Source organism: Aythya fuligula, chromosome 11, assembly GCF_009819795.1.
Source record: "Aythya fuligula isolate bAytFul2 chromosome 11, bAytFul2.pri, whole genome shotgun sequence".
Classification (NCBI taxonomy): domain Eukaryota; kingdom Metazoa; phylum Chordata; class Aves; order Anseriformes; family Anatidae; genus Aythya; species Aythya fuligula.
This window is the reverse complement of record NC_045569.1, coordinates 11,568,717-11,590,916: the sequence shown is the minus strand read 5'-3', so window position 1 is coordinate 11,590,916 and position 22,200 is coordinate 11,568,717. Positions and strand designations below refer to the sequence as shown.

The following is a 22,200-nucleotide window of genomic DNA, read 5'->3' as shown; positions in this document are numbered from 1 at the left end:
AACTAAAAATGCTGCACCCATCATAATTACAGCATTGAGGTAACATTAATTGATGCTGTACATGAATATTTGTCCAAAACCAGCAACATTTCACAGATTTTACAAAAGCAAAAAACAAACAAACAAAAAAACACTTTAATGATTTGTTCACTATATAGCTATACGTTAATTAGACTGAAATGGAGCTTACCTGCATAATGCTTCTGCATCGAAGTATCTGGAATGTCTATGGTCAATAATGATAATTTCATGGTGTTTATCGAGAAAACATTCTAGCGCAGATTCAGGTGTCCTGGCAATATTACATCGAAATCCAGCTTTCTCACAAGCCCAACAGAACCCGTTACTCTGGTTATCTTCTTTGGCAAACACTAAAAGTACCTGGTTCAAAGACAGATAGTGAATCACTACAAACAAATCTTATATATGCAGTATTCTGTGACTTTTGTCTGTTCTTAACATGTTTTTTAAAGCTACTTTCAAGGCTTAATTCATTGTTTTTAACACAATTGCTTCCTACAGACTATTGTTTTTTATAATTGTCTGTATACAGAGTTTTTTCAAGTGGATAAAATATTCTGCCAAGCCATCTGTATCCATATGGGATGAAGTGGCACTCTCTTCATTAGCTACTGAGAGAGCTTAGGCAATCAGTTGAGACAAGATGCCTGTGTTTCAGACAACGTACACAAAATAACAGTGAGTCTATATGTTTCTTCAGTGAAATTTCTACCACACATCCCTTTCATTACTTTTTTTTCTTGCCAGGATCATACTCCAGCAAAACACTTGGATTACTCACCAGAGCATGCTTCACCTCATGTGAATTAATATTTAATAGTGCTTCAGTGGCATGATGAAAACTGTGCTTTCCTTTTCATCTCAATCTAGTTTCCCAAAATACTGGAAGCAGCCCACTCTGTGGGGCTTCTGGGAACTACAGACAGGCTGGTCAAGATGAACTCACACTGGATGGAAATACCTCTGAATATGAAGTACAACCCCATGCAACTCCTATACAAAGCTTACCATGGGATTTATATCACCCAAGAAGATTACCATGGCTGAAATCCAGAAATGGAAGACGAGATCTATGATCTGCTGTATCATAACCTGTTGTGTAATTGCCAGTAACATTACTCTCTCTGAGTCCCTTTAAAATCAACACAATGCCCACACAATTCAAAGTACGAGAAGGCCCAACTCCTTCTGAGATGTGTTTCAAATTCTAGGATGGAATACACTACAAAAGATAAACATGAAGTCTACTAATGAAGACTCCCACTGATGTGATTGTGCTTTGCATCATGGTAATATTTTATAGAGGAAAATTTATTTTGTCTGAAAGAATACAGACTGGCAAAAAAAAAAAAAAAAGAAAGAAAAAAAAGATCTATGTTAATGCTGCTTTTGTGGATGACTCAGTATATGCAGCCTTTTGGGAAAAATGGATAAACCAAACCAACATTTCGCCTACTGTCTCAGGACACAAATCTTTCAGTAATTTAATCAAATTGCACTTAAATATATGCTTTGGTTAGACAATAATTTGGTGCATGTGCAACGCATACCACATCCCACTACCACTTATCTTCTGGGTGATTTTAGGAATTCCAGCACTGGTTACACTTTGGACCAGGTTGGTGGAATGTCTGCCAGTAAATCTTAACGTTTCCATGTAGTGCATATTTTTGTAAGAATGAAGGACTTAGTACTCATTTACTTCAGATTCCTTTTATAGCAACCTACTTTGTTAACCTGTTTGCAAAAACATGTCATAGTTTGGGCTATATTTAGTTAAGTTAATTTATAACACACTTAGGATTGGAAGAATGGTTTTCAGCAATAGCACAGAGCAGTCAGCAGATCTTATTTGTATAGCCTGCTTGAAAAAATGTGGTGTTGTCTAACCTTTCTTTCCCTCATACCTGGTCAGCTGTATTACAAGGTTTAACCAGAAGAATTAGAGAGTGGCCCATGACTGGACAGAAATCATACAGCCATTAATAACGATAAAGAAAGCAGAAATATTCAGTGAATGCTTCTGATTTATATGTGGGAAAAAGTTGAATTAGGCTGTCCTAATATTTGACGTTAGGTGGTAATAGTGTCTATTCCCACAATAGGTCAGGAGGATTTTGAACTGCACCCCAAGACAGACATTTTCAAATCAGCCGATCCAGATTAATTTCACCCAGGAGATTTGTCATTACTGATTGAAGAACATTTTGGATTATTAATACTTCAGTATGCCTTGGGACACAGGAGAATTTTCAGAGGATGTTCAAAGGAGTCATGTATCTGCAAACCTCCTACCCATCCCAAACTAAATAAGGGGAGAACTGGCATACGACCTATATTAATAAAGAGATAAAAGGAGTATGAAGTAATGCCAGTCAACAGCAAAAAAATAAAAATAAAAAAAAATAAAAATAAAAAAAAATATATATGCTTTGCCAAGCTCGCTTTGTATCTGTTGTGATGATATTGCAAGTTTGGTTAACACTGGTAATAAACCTCAGCAGGTCATTTAGTATTGTTCTGATGAGATTTTGATTAAGAAATTACTACCAATAAAATACAAAACATGGAACATCCTAAATTGATTCCAAGCTAATTGATAGCAGAAAGAGCTGTAGATAGCTCTATTTTTATTATTTAAGACATGTTTGGAGAAAAGAATTAGGCAGGACTTTTAGTATGCCACATAGAATGTTGTGATAAAAATCTGTTGGGTACACATGTATCACTTGATAAAAATGCTGTGAAGATCTCCACACCCAAAAAGCTCCAGTCACATGTTTTTTTAAGTTAACTCATGTGTATCTTAGAAATTAAGATTTCAGTTTCAACTGTTGTATTACCTGAAGTTGATCTTGATGAAGTCTCATAGGACCAAACTGCACATCTGTTACTGGTGCCTAGAAAAAATAAAAGGGAATCTTATTAACACATATGTACCTGTTACAGAAGACATTTTTTATTTACCACTGTCACACAGATATATTGCTGTCATTATGTGGCTACTTCTTCTTGACTGTCTTGTTCTGCTTTTGTAAATTTATATGCTGAGCTGTGTTAACACGGTTACAAATCAACAAACTACTCCCCAAGTCATTTTTAATTGTTATTTTAAACATAGTAATTGATTAGGCATGTAAGTTTTGTAGACAGATTATATTTTTTATCATCTGTATGACACCAGCTGTTCTGCAAAATACAGAAGTGTTTTAAAAACTGCCTTTAAAAAAAAAAGTGTTAAAAAGCATCAAATATACAGGAGAAAAGCAGAAAAACATTAGTCTTAGAATTTCACATGTAACAGGTGCCCAAAAGTGATACAAAACAACATAAATTTAATTTCTCCACAGGTGCTGTGCTGCATTCCCTCCATCCTGCCCAGCCCACCCAGGGAAGGTGTCAGGATGCAGGTATTTGTACTTGATGTTGATGCATTCAACGTGCCTTTGAAAAACCCTGTAAAAGTGCTGTTGCAGTATGCCCTGCTTTCTGCACACCAGTGATTTCCACATTAGATAATGCTCAAGTAATGCAGGCAAACAGTTTTGCTTAGGATGCAAGAACTGACCTGGGATCTTTCCTTCTCATGTGCCACTTCAAGCAATAGAGGTGAATGGCCACAAGTGCTTTTTATCACAGCAGTTCTCTGATACAAGCCATCGTTAGGTACCATCGGCTGGACTGCACGCTTGAACGTGAACAACTTTCCAAGGGGGTTGGGACAGACTTTGTAAAGCAGTTAAACACAGAGAGGAAACTCTAATAGGATTGTGTAGGTTGGATTCTTTGGGAATTCCTGCTAGGCAAATAACTGCACTTTTGTGTACTTCAGTAGCTTTTATCTCTTGTCTGAGAAATAAAAACTAGAAATCAGAAATAGCGGTGCTCCTGATTCAAAAAAGGGAAACAGCGTCCACCCAATGGCCCTTGGAGTTGCATAAACTCTTCAAAGATAACTGAAGTGAAAAAGCAGGAGGAAATTGCTGTTGGCAATATAAGAAATGGGAGACCTCTCCAGGTTTAGATGTACAAGGAAAAGATCTGTTGAGCACAAAGGTGTCATTTTTACATTTGTTCCTCTTCAAAGTGAAACCACAATTGTAGATCAGATTTATTGCTTTGCACTCTAGAATTTTTCCAATAAGTAATTCTGAAGAATCGTCACTACATGCCACAGAAAAAATCTTTTTGAGTTACACGCTCTATTATCTCCCTGACCTTATTGCTCCACTGCTCAGCCCTCAAATTTTCTTATCTGTGATTTTATTTATTTATCAACTTGGAAATCATCAGGGTAACACTAAAAGAGCAAGAAACATGAATCAGAGAAAAATGGCAACGTAACACCTGCAAAACAATCCAGGAACCAGCGTTTGCCTGCGTTATTTAAAAGGACCCCGAAAAGCTGACCTTAAAATGACATAGGGGGGCTTCAGATTCACTCTCAGCCATTCTTAACCAAACTGGCTTAGTTTAAATATTCTCTCTCTGGTCAGTTTTTCTAATTTTTAGACCCCAAATCTCCCCTCAGTTGGAAAAAAATCACAGTGCTTTATTCTCCCTTGTGGCCCATCATCCAATTATTGCAAATCTGTACCACAAAAAACAGAAAATACTTCTGCTGACAATGCACAGAGCAGGAGGGAATCCAGCTCCTTTCACCACAGCATTACTGGTTTTGCAGCACTGACAGCAGTAACGATTTGTTCTCAGTCAGTAATATCAGCAGGAATGTCTGAAGAATATAGAGGGAGCTATCTATTGAATAAGAGATGCCTTTTTACAGTCACTTCTCTGACCATAACCACACTCTAAATTAAATTTTGGAATATTTATTTTGTACTCCCCAGCTGCCAGCAGAAAGCAGCAAGTGTTTTCAATTCCACTGAGAGCTGTAAGGTCCAGACCCAGAGCTGTATTTCACTGCAGTCCGGGGGTATTAAAACCCCATTTATCAGAGCAGGGCACCCTCACGCTCTCAAGACCTAGTCCAAGGGTAACTGGAAGAGATGAGATAAACACAGCATTGCTAGTTCTTGCCTTTCTTGTTTCTTTTGAAGTGATTGTGACTGACTGTTCATCAATGCACTCAGAGGACAGGTGATGTAACCCAGTGCAGACCTGAGCATCGCCTGCTCCCACCACAGCCCTGCATCACTCAGCAGCACCGTACCCAAAGTGCTGAGTTTGGAGCAGGCACCGACGTGCCCTGCTGGCACCCCCTGTGCAGCCTCAGACATGTGCCCTGTGTCCATCCCACTGCCTGCTTGTACAAACAGATGAGCTCCCTTAAGCAGCCATGTCGTGTGTAGCTGTGATTAGAGAAGTGCGCACGCATGTGGGCAAATCCTGCTCAGACACAACACAAAACTAAGCCCCATGAAGCCACACTACAAGGTTTATTCTGCAGGGAATTCACAGAGCCTGGAAAACACTTCTATGCCAGCAACCTGCGGCCATTCCTACACTGAAAATATCCATGTATGCACCACTGGAGCTTAAGTTACAAGCACTGCCCAAGTGAGAAACTGCCTTGTTACACGTTAACTTGCTGTCCTGAGTAGAAGAAAAACCCTGCTCTGCATCTCAGCTGGAAAAATTTGATGAACTCCAGTTAATTCTTAATCCTGTTGAAATCTGTTCAAATACCTTGATTAATCATTTCAACTTTTTGTATGCTGCTGGTAGTGCTGAGAAGCACCATGCTGATTAAGTGCTGTGTCAAAAAATCAAGGTTTCAGCAAGGATTAGATGAAACTCAAATATTGGTGAGCAAAATGAGCTTTTTAAGTACAAGCTCATAACAAAAGCAAACCCAGCCAAAGCTCACACATATTGTAACAGCACAAACACGTCTTTATTCACTCACACATTTTACTACTTCTTCCTTGAACCTTCTTTCTTGAAAAAGAAAGACCTAAGTACATTTTCAGATTGGCAGACATGACTTATGCACATGACAGCCCTCCAGGCATGTACAAATCTGTAAGAAAGTGCATGAGACGGCAGAGGTACAGCCAGTCATAGGTTCTTGGAACTGAGACTGAGCTGGGCTGCTCACAAAAGAGCCGCTGATGCAAACTTCATGAGCAACTACAGCAGATGTAAATGTGGCAGGAACTGAGTCCAGGCACTTCAGCACCCTGACTACCAGCGCAGGTCTTCTGAAAATCCTTCCCTGGCCAAACAACCTTAGAGGCCAGCCTGTAACTTGGAGCCAGGGACCAACTCAAAGGGTCATGCTACAGACTTCTGATGGCTCTCGGAGCACAGCCTGCTCTCTTTGCAGCTCCACCTTCAAATCTTCCCAAGGGCACTGGCTGGTGCTAGAGCTCTTGGTCACAGAGAGTCTAAATGCTTGAGTAGTTTCTAACAGTAACTAATTTTCAAGCTTCTGAAAACCAAACCTTTTTGGCTTCATCTGTGCTTACTGCAACAATAACTGCAGCTCAGTTCCTCTGGATCTGGGGAGAGAGAGATGCCTGTAATAGCAGGCTGCAGGTCAGCAACTACTAGTTAGCTTTAATTGCAGACAGCAGCTCAGCTACTGCAGCATCACATTTTACACCCTCTGCTTAGAGAGAGCAGATAATCAACTCCAGCCTACTTTAAGTGCTTACACCCAGGAATTGCAGCCGTTTTACATTCTCTGACCTGCTGGCTAGCACTTGTTTACCCCCAGCTTTGCCTTATTTTAACACTGTATTTTAAGTCTGTCAAACCAGACCAGGCCCTGCACAAGGTGAGATCCGTCCCAAGGCAGCAGCAGCAGCCATAGGCACAATACCCGTTGATGGGGAGGTTGTTCTGCTGAGTGCCGCACACAGTTCAGCATTGGCTACAAACAGTCTGCGTGCTGTAGCAGCTAAATTGAAAACACTGCAATTGCTCATAGAAATATTTCATGTTTCCAATGTCCAGAGATAAGAGCATGTTTGGTAAACAAAAACAACTGAAATAAGCTTAAAAATACAGACCCAAACAACTGTGACTGATCTGATTAAAGTACAACGAACTCGACATTGACCTGATTTAACCCGGTAAAGTACTGCTCACCATGAGTCATTCACATTTTACCAGAACAGAATCTACAGGAACATGGTTGCTGGTGTTTTGCTTTGTTTTTCCTTTTCTTCCTACAGCTAGAGTAACCTTAAATGAGTTTGCCCAGTGAATAAATGTACTAAGGAATACAGGGCAGAAATAACGCCAGCTCGATCCACGCGCTCCCTATGGTGATAAACTGCCTGGTTGGAGCGTGGGACACATCAAAGCAGCCTGCATTCCACAGGTCTCCTATTTGCTAGAGGTCTCATATCTTGGCTTTCTCCAAAATGCCTCTCCTACCATTACCAATTGGAGAGGAGAGCAAACCTAAAAGGGCAGAGTCAGCCCTCCAAACTCCCTTTGCCCATTAACTCCCATACAGTACTCCTGCTCTGGTGGGGCAAACACATTCCTTTTTCAGCGTGATTTCCTTAAGTCACTTTTTTATGAAGTTTTTTTTTGTGGGATGTTTTAAAGCAGAGCTCTGGGTAGCCCGAGGTAACCCTTGTCAGCGCCAGTACCGCTTACTGGGCTGTCCCAGGGAGCTGCAGGGGCACTTGCAGAAATGCTCCTCCATGACCCACAACTGCTCCAGCACTTCCCACCTGCTGAAGATGGGGCTGTGCGGGTGACAGGCGTGACTTTTCATCTGGGCATGTCATCGCCACACGCAGCCCTGGCCTCCTGATAGCATCCCTCCCCGAAGGGCAGCTGGAAGTCCTTCTGCTCCTGCTGCTTTTCTCGCCTTTTCCAGGTCTGGAGATTGAGGGAGGAGATGCGACAGCTTGTGTTTCCTGCAACTGACTTGAACAATAAAGCGACAGAAACTTCTGCCAAATGGATTGCAGATGGAAACTGCTGCTGTGCAGCTGACATCAAAGTTTAGAAAGCAGACAATGAGAAGTGAATTCCCGTCAGCAGTTTAATACCAAGTAACTGCCTGTTCAAATAAAGACTTCAACCTTAAGGCTCTGACTCATTATAATATATAACACAGATAACTGCAATGATAAGATACAAGGCTCCATCACTGGTCTTAATGGACTACTGCCAGAAAAATTCATCGTTTTAGATCAATATTTTAACACATCATAAAAATATATTTTATTTAATTTTAAAATATATACTTAAGCTTTGTACATACACTAGGTGTGTGATATAAATCAGTTTGACATGACTCAGTGAAGCAAGATTTGACAGTCTTGATCATAAAAAGATGCTCAGAGCATTAGGACTGTTACCATAATCTGAATTTTGATTACTCTTAAGAAATAAAAAAGGATTAATTTTACAAAGGAAAAGGTATCCCTTTTCTCAACCCGCTGTGCTAAGCATAGATTTATCGCCCCAGAGAATGAAAGTTCAGATAAACTCACAGATTTAGACCATATCTCGAACTTTAACTGATTTAGGATCCATTAATGGCAGAAATTGAAGGTTTGCGTGATAATATCCTTTCTCAAAAACTTTAGCCAAGAACTCTTGGATACTGAAAGACAGAAAGCAACCCACTGGATATCTGCTGACACGACTGTGGCCAGGACGTTTTGTAACAGTCTTTATCACTTTCTGAAATATATAGATATTAATCCAATTCATGATCGTTTACCTATTTCTTTCTCACTGGAAATCTACCTAAGTAGAGAATTTAAGCCTTAGCTTCCTATTTTCCATGCACATTCTGCTAAACACTTAACATCACTGCCCTAATGCTCCTTGCAGACCTTGACGGCATCGTTTTGTTACAACAGTTGGCATCAGTGCAAGTTATATACAATGCTAGCTGAGCAAATCTTCCTAACATACCACAATTGTTTACAGCATAAAATGAGCTTTATAGTCCATGGGTTGGATTCCAACCTAATTGAAAATTCAGTGTAATTCCACCAAACACAAGGAGAATATGTTGGATTTACTTCAGTGTAAAGGAAGTAAGAGCATGGCCCCAGAGAGTTTGCTGTTTGGAGGCCACAACAGTTAGAATGAAGAATAGGAGGGAACAAAGCATCCAAGGTTATCTGCCTTTGCTCAACAGATTCAAGGACAGACGTAAGCCAGGCTCTTAAAGACCTGGAGCTGTACATAGCCAGATTATTCTTTGCTGAAATACGGAGACAGAGTTCTGAAAGGCAACTACAATCTACCAAAACTGCTGTTCAACCTAAACGAAACCTGTTAATTCCAGCCCTTGATGTTTTTTTCCTATTTTTGTTTCATAAAAGATGTAGACAAATGTCACAGACTCAATAATTTACATAATGTAGCATTCTGACTCAGTGCAATTTGCTTTGATAAAATCTAGCATTTACATTAATCTAAATCTGGTTCCCACTGATGCATCTCTGTCAATAAAACAATACAGATTTATATCTGTATTTCAAGGTCTGAAGATGACCTGAGGTTCTGGTCTGATGTCTTTTTTTTTTTTTTTTTTTTTAATCTATTTTCAGTTTTAAATTAATTCCTGAAAGAATTGTTTATGATGCTGCCATTTAACGATACAATAACCAACATAAGCGATGAGATAACACACCCTCTGCTCTCTTAATCTGCTTCTGAAGTTTTAGTAACAGTTATGAATCAGTTTCACATAAATTAGCTCTTGGGAGCCAAACTCTGGCCCCTGATTCACATCATTAGGAACAGAGAATTTGGAGAGTTTGCAGTTTTGTGAGAAGCTTTATGAGCGTAGTGAGTTGCCAAACTCTCGAGCTAGCCTGCTGACCGTATCAGCCATGAGCCCCACCTCAGTTCTGAGCTCCTGATGACACCTTCACTGCTCCTAAAATCCAACCAGCAGTCTGGAGGTGAGCTTCAGGTTCTCCCAAGTCCCAAGAAAGTTAACTAGGAGATAGTTACATGAAGCTGGGACTCATATATCAGGACAAAGCAGTAAACATTATGACTACTCTAACATCACCAGGGCATCAAGCCACTGGAGCTCCTTGAGACTTCACCTCCTCCAGAGATCTGAATCAAGGTTTAATGTGAACAGCCTGACAGAGGCCCCTGAAAGAATAACACAAGCCTACTTAAACAAAGTCAGGATGACCAACTGTCTGTAAGTTCTGGAAAGTACTGCGATTTTGGCTGTTGGTCTTGTTGCAAAAGAAGCCTCAACATTTTTGGTGAAACACAGCCCCACCCGGGAGAGGCAAGGCCGAGGGGAACACTTCTGATGTTTGGCTGTGCCCTGATTCTCTGCGGTCTACACAATCCAGCCATGATTATATATATGTTTGTTTGTTTGTTTGTATTCTGGATCTAATTCGCCACTGCCTTTCTTCAGTGTTAGCCCAAATGCAGTAAGTAAAGCTAAATTAGAACAAAACTTGAGTAATACTGTCATGAAATCAGCCTTGCTGCCTTCTGGCACACTTTAGACACAACTGAGGACTCTTGTTTTGTGCCTTTTATAAAATCTCCCTTTACTCATTATAAGAAATTACTATTGCCATGCTGCAGAAGTCATGCAGAATCATTCACTATCAGAAGTGAATCATTCCATTACTTTGGGGAAAAATTAATGATGCTGTCCAAAAGGGACTTTTATTCTTGTTTGCAATGTGGTAAGGCCTGGGTGGCCTCTGGCCCAGACCAGTGGCCCACTGTGGTAAACTCCATACAGTTACAAACAAAAAAGCAGCCAGTAATCTCTACCATTGTTAAAGGTCAGAACTTTAACACAGAACATGGCAACAACTCTGGGGACTGCTTCAGCTTTTGCAGGGTATTTAAATCAGAACTGAAATGTCCTTATTGCTTAGCAGGCCTACAGCACTGTTACACAGATCTCAAACCTGCACAGAGCCAGAAACCATTGGTGTTTCCATTTTTACATGCAGAGGACAGGAGACACTGAGAAAGAGCCTCACCCCACCCAAGGCCTAGGCCCGCTGCCCCCCTCTGCGTGGCCTCAGGTCGCCACACGTCCAGCCCAACAGGCAGCACGAGGCACCGCTGACACTGGCACCACCAGACAATCCCTGGTATCTGGAAAACACCCACTGATTTCTGAAATCCAAAATGATAGTTTCTGATACTTCAAACACCATTTGGGTTATCACTCGGCAGGACAAATATTCCTGTAGGTTTTTAAGGCAAGTAGATATAACTAGCAAGGTGGCCATGCAAATCTCATGTCAATGTACTTAAGTTTCCTTACCCTTAATGTACCACACACAAAAAGGGACTGAATAAATCATAGTCAAGGAAGAAAAAGAAAGAAATCTATTCATGAATCTACACCATTTTTTCTACCCAAAGAGAATGATGTTGAATGGAAACCAAAAGCAATTCAAAAACAGCAGGTTGTATTTGCTGCAGCATCTACCCAATCCAGAGATCTTTTATAGATCTGCATGATATACACAAGTACATTAGACTTGAAATATCATCTATTTGTTTTGCCTTCAAATATGAAAAATGTGAATTGTATGCTTCATAACAGCCCCGGAGATGTGAATAGCCTGGTCTGTGCCCCATGGTCATCATTTTGTCAAATGTTTTTATGACCAACTAGCACTGAGTTCAAAATGCCCTAAACCTTCACCATCTTACAATCTGAGATGGCTCGCTGGGGTCTTTACTCAGGCTCCCCGCTTTCTGACTGAAAGTTTTTCAGGAAGTTCTCCATACAGGCCACATATGCACAAACCTTTGCCTGGAGGCTATGAGCTTGCCCTGCATTGGATCCCTGGAATGCTCACTCAACTATAGCCAAATATTTCTGTGTGGCGAGGCCATGCTGTAAAGCATTTGTACTTATATCCTGGCGCTAAAGAGAAAAACAGCAGCTTAAATGACCTGGCTTGTACTTTAGAAGAAATTTTTAAACCCTGTAATAATGGTTTGCTATACATAGGCTGCAGAAATGGATGCCTTTATCAAGGCAAAAAAAGTAGTAAGAACATTTTCAGCTGTTCAAAGCCAAACATGGTTCTTAAGCATATAACTTTTTGGAGAGTTCAGCTCAAGAACGTGCAACATGCAGAAAGTGAATTGCTTCAGATGAGAAAAGAGGACATCTACAGGGTATTAGCACCTAACTCTATGTTTAACTTGTTTTTAACAAAATTCAACTGTCAGCTTGAATACTCAGCACTCCAGAGAGCACATGTCTTCCAAAGTCAGATACCCTTGATATTTTGGGGTTGCTTTCAAATTAGGTTCGTGATTACCTCTGTGAGAAGCTCCTTTGCAGCAGCTGAGCAGCATGTGTGGGTGGATGTCAGAGCTCTGGAGCTACCCCCAGCAGCTATCCCCTTGTACCCCAACAACTCAGAGACTGCTCTCTTTTCCCCTCTGCAGTCAGGACCAGCCATGTTCAATCTCACAAAATGCTTTAAAGGCAGCCCCACAAAAACATGAGTCTAGAAATTCCCAGAGGCTCAGAGGCCTATTTCCTTGCCTCTTTACCCCTCACCTGACACAAGTCTGGCTGCTCCCCTGGCAGGGAGAGCTGTAACCAAGCTCTGGGGACAAGTTAGTCCCTTACACACTGCTGTCCATATAACTGGCATGGATATTACAGTTTCAGTGTGCTGTCCTCTCACATCTATTGGCAGAAATAATCTCTACCCAAATGTAAGAACTAAAGACTGAAAATACAATGGTCTTCAAGTCTTGTGGTCTTAAATTTCTTAAAGCAAAGCAATTGGTCTTAAAGTCAAGACAAATGATCAGCCAAGACAAAACCAGAACATGTTTGCAAACAAATAAATCCAGCATTGGCTTTCCCAACATCTTCGTCTAACTCAAAAAGATCTCATTCTCCTACTGCTGCCTCAGGTGTATTCATGTTGCAGGCCAGCTGCAACATTAATATTTTCCATCCCCACAGTTGTGCAGACGCTTTCACACAAATACTACATTCTTTAGACCCAGAGGGAAATTCTTGCTGCCTGCACTTTCGCAGTTGAGCTGCACAGCACTCTGGGAGACTTAAATATGGCACAGTAGTTCTATTGTTTAATAACATTAAAACTGCTTGTTCTCTTGTGATTCTGCAGAAGCCAAAAGATCCTGGAGTGTAGCAGTAAGCACTCATCTGTTCTATACCTATCAACCAGTTTTCTTCTTCCTAGTGGCTCCCACTTGTTGGTTTTATTTTAGAGATGACTACGGATGCATCAGGATACAATAGATCTCCACCACTGTCACTGTGAGGTTTATGTTCCTCTTTACACATATGAATTTCATTGGCATTTTTCATTGAACCATCTGGATTTAAACAGACTCAGCTGACTAAGAGGAAATTCCAGTTTATCAGGAAGATTTCCAATCACTGTTTCTTTATGTCAAACAAACCTTTCATGCCTACCAACACTGTAATTGCCACAAACAGACCAAGTAAAGCAAGAAAGTACAGTACAAAAATAGCATAAACCTGTCAGTGGATCTGCTAGACTTTCAAGAAGATCTCTGTTTTGTCCCAAGCCTCCACTTGTTGAGGAACAAACTTGCTTTTTGTTGTCATTAACAACCCATCGTTCACACTGATATGGTGGAAGCCATGCAGCCCCAATGAATTTAAAGTCAGAGCAAAACCACATCACACAAAGAGCACAGGTAAAATCACTCATGCAACAGGCTGACAGCACATCCTGCCTTCCGGGAATCTGGGCATTCTCAGTTACACAACTTAGAAAATTTAAGAAAATCTTTGTATGAATTTCCTCACTGAAAGGCATACCTGAAATGAAATTGTGGGAAAGGACAGTTCAGGCTCTACTGACTGTACATTTTTCTACCTGCTGCCACCCTTTATCATAAAAGAATACATTTCCCAAGCAGTGTCAAACAGCCTGCATCAAACTGCTGTCAGATCACAGCTGCACAGGGAGCAGGTTGAGATTACCCCTCCTGACTGGCTGAGAACCACACGCAAGCCTGTGTGACTGCTAACTTATCTCCCAGATCTCCAGCGCTGGCCTACATGGGCACTCTGGAAGCACGGGTGTCTGTGGACCTGCTGGACACCATGGGCACGTGTTGGCCTGGCCCCCAAAGTGAGCTCTACCCACCTCCAGCAAGCATCAAGGCACTTGTGCTCTGTGCAGCATCCTGCCTGAGACTGCTCTCAGCAACAGCAGACACAGGCTCTAGATTTCATGGTCAGAGTAATGAAAAAGTCAGTGGGGCAGAGACCAGTACAATGAAGAGAAATGTTCAATAATGATAATAAACATTGTGTTTTTGTTTACTGAACCAAGGTTTGCCAAGCTGAACGCAACTGTCTATTAATAATGGAGAAAACTACAAGAGATGTTCTTGGCACTGAAACCTTTTCTAAATAGAAAACGTTCTCTACAATATAGGACAGAAGAGACTACAGGCATATTCGAGGTATCTTTTAAATGTAACACTAGGAAATTCACAGCAGTGTGTCCTTTTTTCACTCTTTAGCATTAATTTTGCTCGTTCACACCAATGACTACTCCAACAGGGTAACTCCAGGTTTTAAAAGGAAGAAAACAGAAAAATGTATTTATGACTGCCGGGGATCCCTTCTTTCTTTTGACCACTAGGAACTTTACCAGCTGAGAGGACGAGTGACTGCTTTTCTGTAATACAGATGCCTCTTCATTTCTGAGGACCTACCGGGTAGCCTGAAACCTGACCCGGGCCTTGTACTTGTGCCTGGTTCAGTAACACACAGTGCTTCTGCCAGCCCACAGGGCTCCTTGGGTATTACAGGCTCAGTAGATGGGATCACTTTTTTTTTTTTTTAATTAAGTACAGTAGAACCTTTTTACAGTTACGCCAAACTAAACTTTGCATGTCTTTTCTGAAGTGTTTTTTTTCATTATAATCAGAGTCACAATTAAGCAAAATTGGATGCAGCAAAACCACTTTTCATTCTGGTTCTGCTGCAAACAGAATATCACTATCTAGATTTGTGGTAGGCACACTCAAGCACTTCATTTTATTTAACTAAAAACAGTGTTTAAAAAATTTAACTGTATTACTATTTTTGCTACAAAGCAATCTCCACATGCTCTGCCTACAAGTAACTTTTCCTTTACAAACAAACTGTTGGATATACCAAAGGTGACGCTGCTGGTATAAAATGAGTTAGTATGGAGCATGCTTTTCCCTCTAGAAATGCCTAAGCGACCAATATGTTACCACCTCCCTGTGAAGTTTCACAGGACCAAAGCTGTGGCAACAGAGCAGAGCAGCTTCCCATGGGGCAGCTCCCTTTTAATCAACAACCCTTAAAGCTGCCCCTGTAGTTGATAACTGACAAATTCAGCTAGGTATCAGATATCCAACAAGAAAAAGTCCGGCTCACAGTGAAGTTTGTTGACTGCACAACTATTGGAAATACTCACTCTACATGTATTATTTGTATTTCTCAAAGTACAAGAGCCATAATTGTGCAAATAATCATATATAGATGTTGAATAGCCTTACATAAATTGTATCTTTTGCTTAACCTTGAGATTTCTAGGGAATAGGGACAGCATTTGGAGATACCTGCAGCAGATCCTTTCACCTGTTACAGGATGGCAGTGAAGCTTTCAGAGAGCCTTGCTGCAGCGGCAGATTTTCAAGGAAAGGTCTGCAACACGCAGGAAGAAGAGCACAGGCCAAGACAGAAGGTGAAAAAACACTGAATAATCTATAATGTAAACACATGCACTGACTGCACAGCTAGCTGGCAAACCACACAGATGCACAGCTAACTGCACTGTAAAATCACTACCACTTCAGAGCACAGAGCTAGAGGTGGGTAAGAGGCACAGCTGGTAAAGCAAATATGGCTTTCACATGCCATTTGGACAGCCAGTTTAAAATGGTGTTTCCCTTCTCTAGGATTTGGGTAGGAGGTCTGGAATCTTTCAGAAGTTTTTTCCCCTCAGATTACAGGTCCTCGTGCCCTGCAGCAGGCCCTTGCAGCAGCTGCAGAAGAGCCGGGCTCCTCTGCCACGTGCCACAGAGCTCCATGCAGCATCACGTAGCGGCATCCTCATTTCATTTGGTTAACAGCAATGAATTAGGACAAGGAGCCCTCTAAAAGATAGAAGCTCCACTTGGTCCTTATTTACCAGAATGGTGTCAGCTTGTACAGAAAAAGGTGATGAATTGTAAGGAAAACTGGCAGCTGTCCAAAGATAATCTCCCTTCAGATACAAGTTCTGGCATCTGACAAGATGGAAGCTCATTTAAGCTGTTCTGCAACTGTCCAAAATATGTTTCCACCCTGGTCATTCTTGCTTTCTTACTCTGGTAATTTTTCTAAGAAAGGATGCTTGGGCCTAGGCCTTCTGTTGCGAGTGAGAGTGCTTCATGCCAGAGAACAAACAAGAGAAAAGAGACATTAAAGTCCTGTCTGGCGACACCATTAATAAGTTCACAGTCACCATTTCCTTCTTCCTCTCCTGCACCAAGTGTTTCTTCCCAGACAGTGATCCAGACTGCTGATAGCTCTGGCAGGGAGCTTTTACCAGAAATTTTAGCAGGAAATGTTAATTTGCTAGCCTCGGTGTCCTCCCTCAGGGAAGAGGGACGTTACATCTGCAGAGCCCCACTGCAGGGACCCAGAGCTCCTCTGACCTGCCTGCGACGTGCGAGAGAGAAACTTCTGCGTGGCTCTACCACAGCTGAGTAAAAAATCAACTGCACTCATTTGTTTTCTTTTTCATTTTTCCCCCAAGCAATGAAATACTAGAAGAATGTCCAATGCAAACAGAAAAATTCTATTAATGAAATATCCAATTTAGTGTAGTTTCATAGCTTAACTCTGAACTCAGCCTGATTTCTAGGACCCAAAGCCTAGCTGTGAACTAGCAGGCTTGGAATTTTAAAAAACAACTATTTTGCTTTGTGTAAAAACTCTACATCTCTATAAATTCGTGTAATGGTAAAAATAACTTGTGTGAAACAGTAAATATAACACAAAATTAACAAATTAGATATTAGGGATAAATAGTTTTTCTGGACTAAAGTGTAACATCTTATGTGAGAGGAAGGAAAAGACAGACTCACTTTATGAACAGTTCCAGTAAGGCTGCAGTAAAACTACAGGTTGTTTGCAAAATTAAAAAAAAAAAAACAATCCTATAAACTCATTGAAAAATGATGCAGATAGGACTCTTGAAAAGTTTTATTACTTAGATCACCTGATTTCTTTTTCTTCCTCTATGAACTTTGAGCATAAGTCTGTAATTACTTCCTATAAGTGCAGGAGAGAATAGTGTTTTCGATTAGGAAAGCTTTTATCAATCATGAGAAGTTTCATTTGATTTGTTTTATGTGTTTGTATGTTCCTCTGAGCCAGGACAAATGTTCTTACCGCACTCATATTTGTGTGGTTAGCAGATTTTTCTGCATCTCTTTTGTCCTTATCCTCCAAAGACAAAATAAACGTTGTACTGCTGAATGTTGAACTTTGCAATTTTCATGCTGCATTGCGACAGGAATATATTTTGACTAACTATATGAGCCGCTAACATGTACAGTCTAGGCAGCTGCCATGGAACACCAAAGGTCTACTTTTTTTTCTTCACTGCTGACTTTCAACCAACGTGGTACTCTGGATGACTTCAGAATATAGTATGAGGTGCATAATTTAATCCAGTTATATTTCTAATACAATTTTGCTAAGAACATTGAAGTGTATTTCAACAAAACAAACCTTCCATGGAACAGCAGGAAAGTATTAGAGGTGGCATCAAACCACTGACCCATTAGATATAAATTACTCACAGCATGTTCCCCACAAAACAGAGTAACAAAATTTGCAGGCCGTAATATGAGGCTGTACCCAGAAATACTTTCCAGATGAAACAAACAAGATTTGCAGTGGCTTTGTGACACAATCAGCAACTTCCTGCTATTGGAAGAGAGATTATCTAGTGCATTTGGTGCTCTGAGTCTGTCTCCTTGTACACCTCATTTTCTTAGCTGAGTGAGCCATAAAACCTGATGAGGATGCTCCTACAAACGTAAGCCCCATCACTGTTCTGGGTGTCCTTTCCTCTCTGTGCAGCTAGATCTGAATGCTGAACTTCTGAATTACTTTTGTTCAGTAAATCTAGCAAATGCAACAACTACCAAGCACGTGCGATATTTTAGCCCCATGGCTCTTCCTTATTTTGCAAAGATATAGCCCTGTCACTGTTACCCATGTACTCTTAAGAAGTAACGTGGCTACCTTGGACCATAAGCTTACACCATTTAAACGACCTATGACTGATTTCTATTTACTTATTCATTTACAAGAGAGGCACATCTATGCTAGGAATAATATTTTTCTGATATGGGTGTCTCTAGTCATATCCTATGTATTACATTTCTACTTCAGACTGAGTTTTAGGGCAGAATTTCACAGTGTGTACAACAACTTAATAGATTGTTTTCCTTTGAAATTCAGATTTATACTTTTAGCTTTTTTTTTTTTTCATGGCATTTATTCAAAGTAATGTTTCTCATGCAAGAAGTAGCATTTTACATAGTCTGCAGCAAGAAACACCGCCTGGTAAGTACAGACCTATTTTTGCAGTACATGATAGTATATTTTCTTCCTGAAATGTTCCATTATTTGCAGTATTTCCATCATGCAAGTTTACTTCTATTTTCTTTTTAATTCAGTTATGAGTGCGGTGCCTATCAGTTGTTTTCTCGACACAACTCTCCCAGTCTTACCTGGAACTCTCCCAGTTTCATCTGTTTGGAAAAACTGTATCCCTTTGACTGCAAGCCACTGGCAATGGTGAGCATTTGTTTCACTCTCTGTTCTGTCGTCTAACACCAGACTGAACAACTGGAGCCTCCAGCTGATTCTATCTGCACTCCAGGAGTCAGAGGCAAACATCTGGAATTTATTTGTTAGAAATAAAATAAATGACATCTTTTCAGGAGTTTTAGCTTGCACCTGTACTTATAAATCTCCTCCACGAGGACAAGTTATGAATAAATTCAATCAGGAGCAGGAGGTAGAGGGCTCTTTTGGCTCAGCCCCAGCTGAGGGCCACAGGAAGAAGGACAGCGCCGACGTGCCTTGCAGGCAGTTTGCTCAGAGCTGCTCCCTCCCACCCAACAATGAGCAATGTGCTGCATTAGGCCTCTTGGGGCCCGCTGGATTTCAGCACACACATTCAGCCTGCTCTGTTCGACTGGGTCAGGGGGTCCCTGATCTCCTGGTCCCCTCTCCCCAGTGGAGTGCTCTATCTATGCTGGGAGTTAATTCCAGCTTTGCTGCTGGAGAAACGTAGCCCTGAAGGTCATTTTTGTTGTCTGTAATGCCAAGAGTGGTTCCAACTTCAGCAGAAGCTGCAAAGGGGAATGGAAATGAGGAACTAAGGGAGGAATCTAAGAGGACAGTACTGCAAAAACAGAGTAGTAATGGGGGAGCAGAGGTCAAAAGAATCAAACACCACCACTGTTATCTGATGGGAGGGCACAAAGGTACAGGATGAACCTCTGAAAATATGCAGAGGAGGGAACAGGGAATACACAGAGAGGAAAAAGGGCAGCAGAGAAACAAAGAGAGAGAAGCCCCTGCCAATTGTTTGGATGAAGGTTACCTTTGCCTAGGCACTGCACTCATTGTCTGCAGCCGTCTCCTTTCCTGCTGCTTTCCTGAGCCTCCCTGAGCACAGACAGTGCTCGTTCCAAATCGGAAGGTGACTGATGTGGTCCTGTGCTATGGGCAGGTCCACACGAGGGACTAGATCAACTTCTCTATTTTTGCTTGTACAGAGTACAAGGTCTTCATCACAGGGGTTTAACAGCCTGAAGTGAAAGCTGACTGTACCTCATCCAGCTTGTCCTGGCAGACTGTCTTGGATAAAATTCACATTTAGGGACTGGTAAGATCTTAGCAAGACAACCCCATTGCAAATGGAACCAAACACCTGGGCATGCAAAGCAAATTCACACAAGTACTGCTGGGTACCACAGCCAGTTCATTTCTCCACACACTGGCTTTGGGCCCCACTAGTGAAGCAAGATGCTGCAAGAGGCGGCACTCAGTATTGTGCAGGAACTGGCTGTATTCCTTTCTGGCCATGAAGATAGGCAGAAGGAAACATCATTTTTGTTTCTGCAAAGACTCAAAGATGAAGAAGTAAGAAAAGACCAAGAGAGAGCACAGCATTGCAGTGAGGTGACAGCCCACACACTCTGCAGTCAGTACTTCCCATTACATGGGCTGAAAACATCAGAGAGACACTTCAGCAAAACTGAATCTGGTTGAGAAAGCCATTAAACAATCAAAAAAGGCAAACTCAACCACCCCAGTGATGGGCTGGTTCCTACAGATGTCTCCAGCATACCCTGTTGGTCTGTTAGTCATCAGATGTTCCCTGACTTTTCCACTGCTCTGTAGGGCAACTCCAAATGTTTGTTTTGTTTTGTTTTGTTTGTTTGCTTTGGTTTGTTTTCTTAAATAAAGGACATTAGAAGATTCCTTACAAGAACTGCTTTCATGAAGTGATCAACTGCTCTTAGCCAAGTACACAAGCTGTTTGGGGAAAAGAAAAATAGTATCTGGAGGTGGGGTAACACCAAGCCAGGGGAAACCATTTGCAGCACAACAGACCTACAGAAGAGCTTGAGAAGCACAAGTCAAGCACCATAAGGCACACAGCTTGCCCTATTTTTGCAAAGGTTGTTTCTTTTTTTCCGATAGATACTTCCTCTTGTGGTGCATGACAGGAGGCTAACATGGTGATGCTGTCAGTATTATCGAGTAAGGCTGCCCAAAACTCTGTCTGCAAGAACTGTTGAACTAAGGTCTGCATTGCTCATCACTGGTTCTTGTCCAAGGGGAAGTTAATAACCCTGTGCCACCGGCCAAAAAACAAGCAAACCAAAAATGTAAGGGGATCAGACCCCTGGCAGAGCTTCGGTATTCCTGATCTCAGCAATCAGACTCCGCTGCACTAGCTAGCAGGGGAACTGGCGATGTGTGCCTTGCTGACAGTTCCTCAGCATTACAGCACGAGCAGCTTCAGAGGCAACAGTTTGCAGAATGTTTTGCAACACCTGGACGGAGATGGTTTCACACATACATCATACAACACCAAATTATAAACCTCCCAGTTATAAATCTGACTGCTCCAGGAAGGAATCTATTAATACAATTCTTACAACTCAATTAAAATGAAAACATCTTCATGACAGAATAAAATTAAAAAGAATAATAAATCTAAAAGCCATTGAAAAAGAAAATTACAGTAACAAACGTGGGGTTTTATCATTGCTCATCATTTAAATTGTCAGCTTTATCCTCATGGCAAGCAGGCAGCTCTCGTTCACAACTGAACACCTACTTTATTTATTTAGCTATGCTGCATTTAACCTTACATCCTGTCTGCTGGGTGCATCCGGCTCCACAGATCTCCATGCAGCGAAGCCTTAGCATAAGGTGGGGGAGCTACTTTCCACAAGCCAAAAAACAGGAAATTTGATGACATTGTTCAGTGAGCAGACGTCAGCAGAGAGTGATACAAAAGAGTAAACAACTTCCTAGCAGCAGCAGACAAATGGGCCGGAACTACTGGAATCCTGTGATGTCTGGTGTGTTCTGCATGAAAATTACTGTCTCGATGAAAGGGAGCGATCTTCATCCGATGCAAATTGGAGCTGCTCCCTGGAAATCCAGGAACCACACACCAATTTGGTCGGTTTAAGATCTGACCCCAAATCTTTACCTTTCTGATCATGGAAATACCATTTTTGAGAATTCACATTGTGAATATTCTGAGTATTTTGTAAATATTCTTGTTATTTTAAAGCACAAAAAGCTTATGTGAATAAAAAGGATAAATTTCAGTGAATGTATGGACGGCAGTATCAGAAATGCAGATGCTATTTCCTTATGACCATGTTACCTTCAGTCTAACATACATAACAATAACGACATACAAACATGTATTCTTGTTAAAATATTTTGATATGAACCAAGCCCAGCACTCTGCCAATGGAACGGAGCAGTAGGTATGACATCTCCTTTCTGTATTTCAGTGTTTGCTTTGTGAAATCTTCTCTCATACTTTCCAGCTATGGGCAAATGTCAAATATGATCCAAAAAAATAACCTCTCAGTTAGGCGTATGACTCAAAGCCAGGTTACAGCAGGCAGAAAGGAAATGTAGGGAAAGACATTTTTGCTCTAACTGAA

General features: G+C 41.2%; 1 protein-coding gene across 2 annotated transcripts in view; it reads right to left on the bottom strand.

Annotated features, from left to right (window-relative positions):
• PDE8A (phosphodiesterase 8A) overlaps positions 1-22,200 on the bottom strand; it is a 127,332-nt gene that overhangs the window by 34,531 nt on the left and 70,601 nt on the right. For both annotated transcript variants that reach the window (XM_032194849.1, XM_032194850.1), the window contains exons 2-3: positions 2,865-2,921; positions 191-381 (exon numbers count right to left, since the gene is read on the bottom strand). In XM_032194849.1, coding sequence (XP_032050740.1) covers positions 191-381; positions 2,865-2,921 — 248 coding nt within the window. The remainder of the gene's footprint in view (positions 1-190; positions 382-2,864; positions 2,922-22,200) is intronic.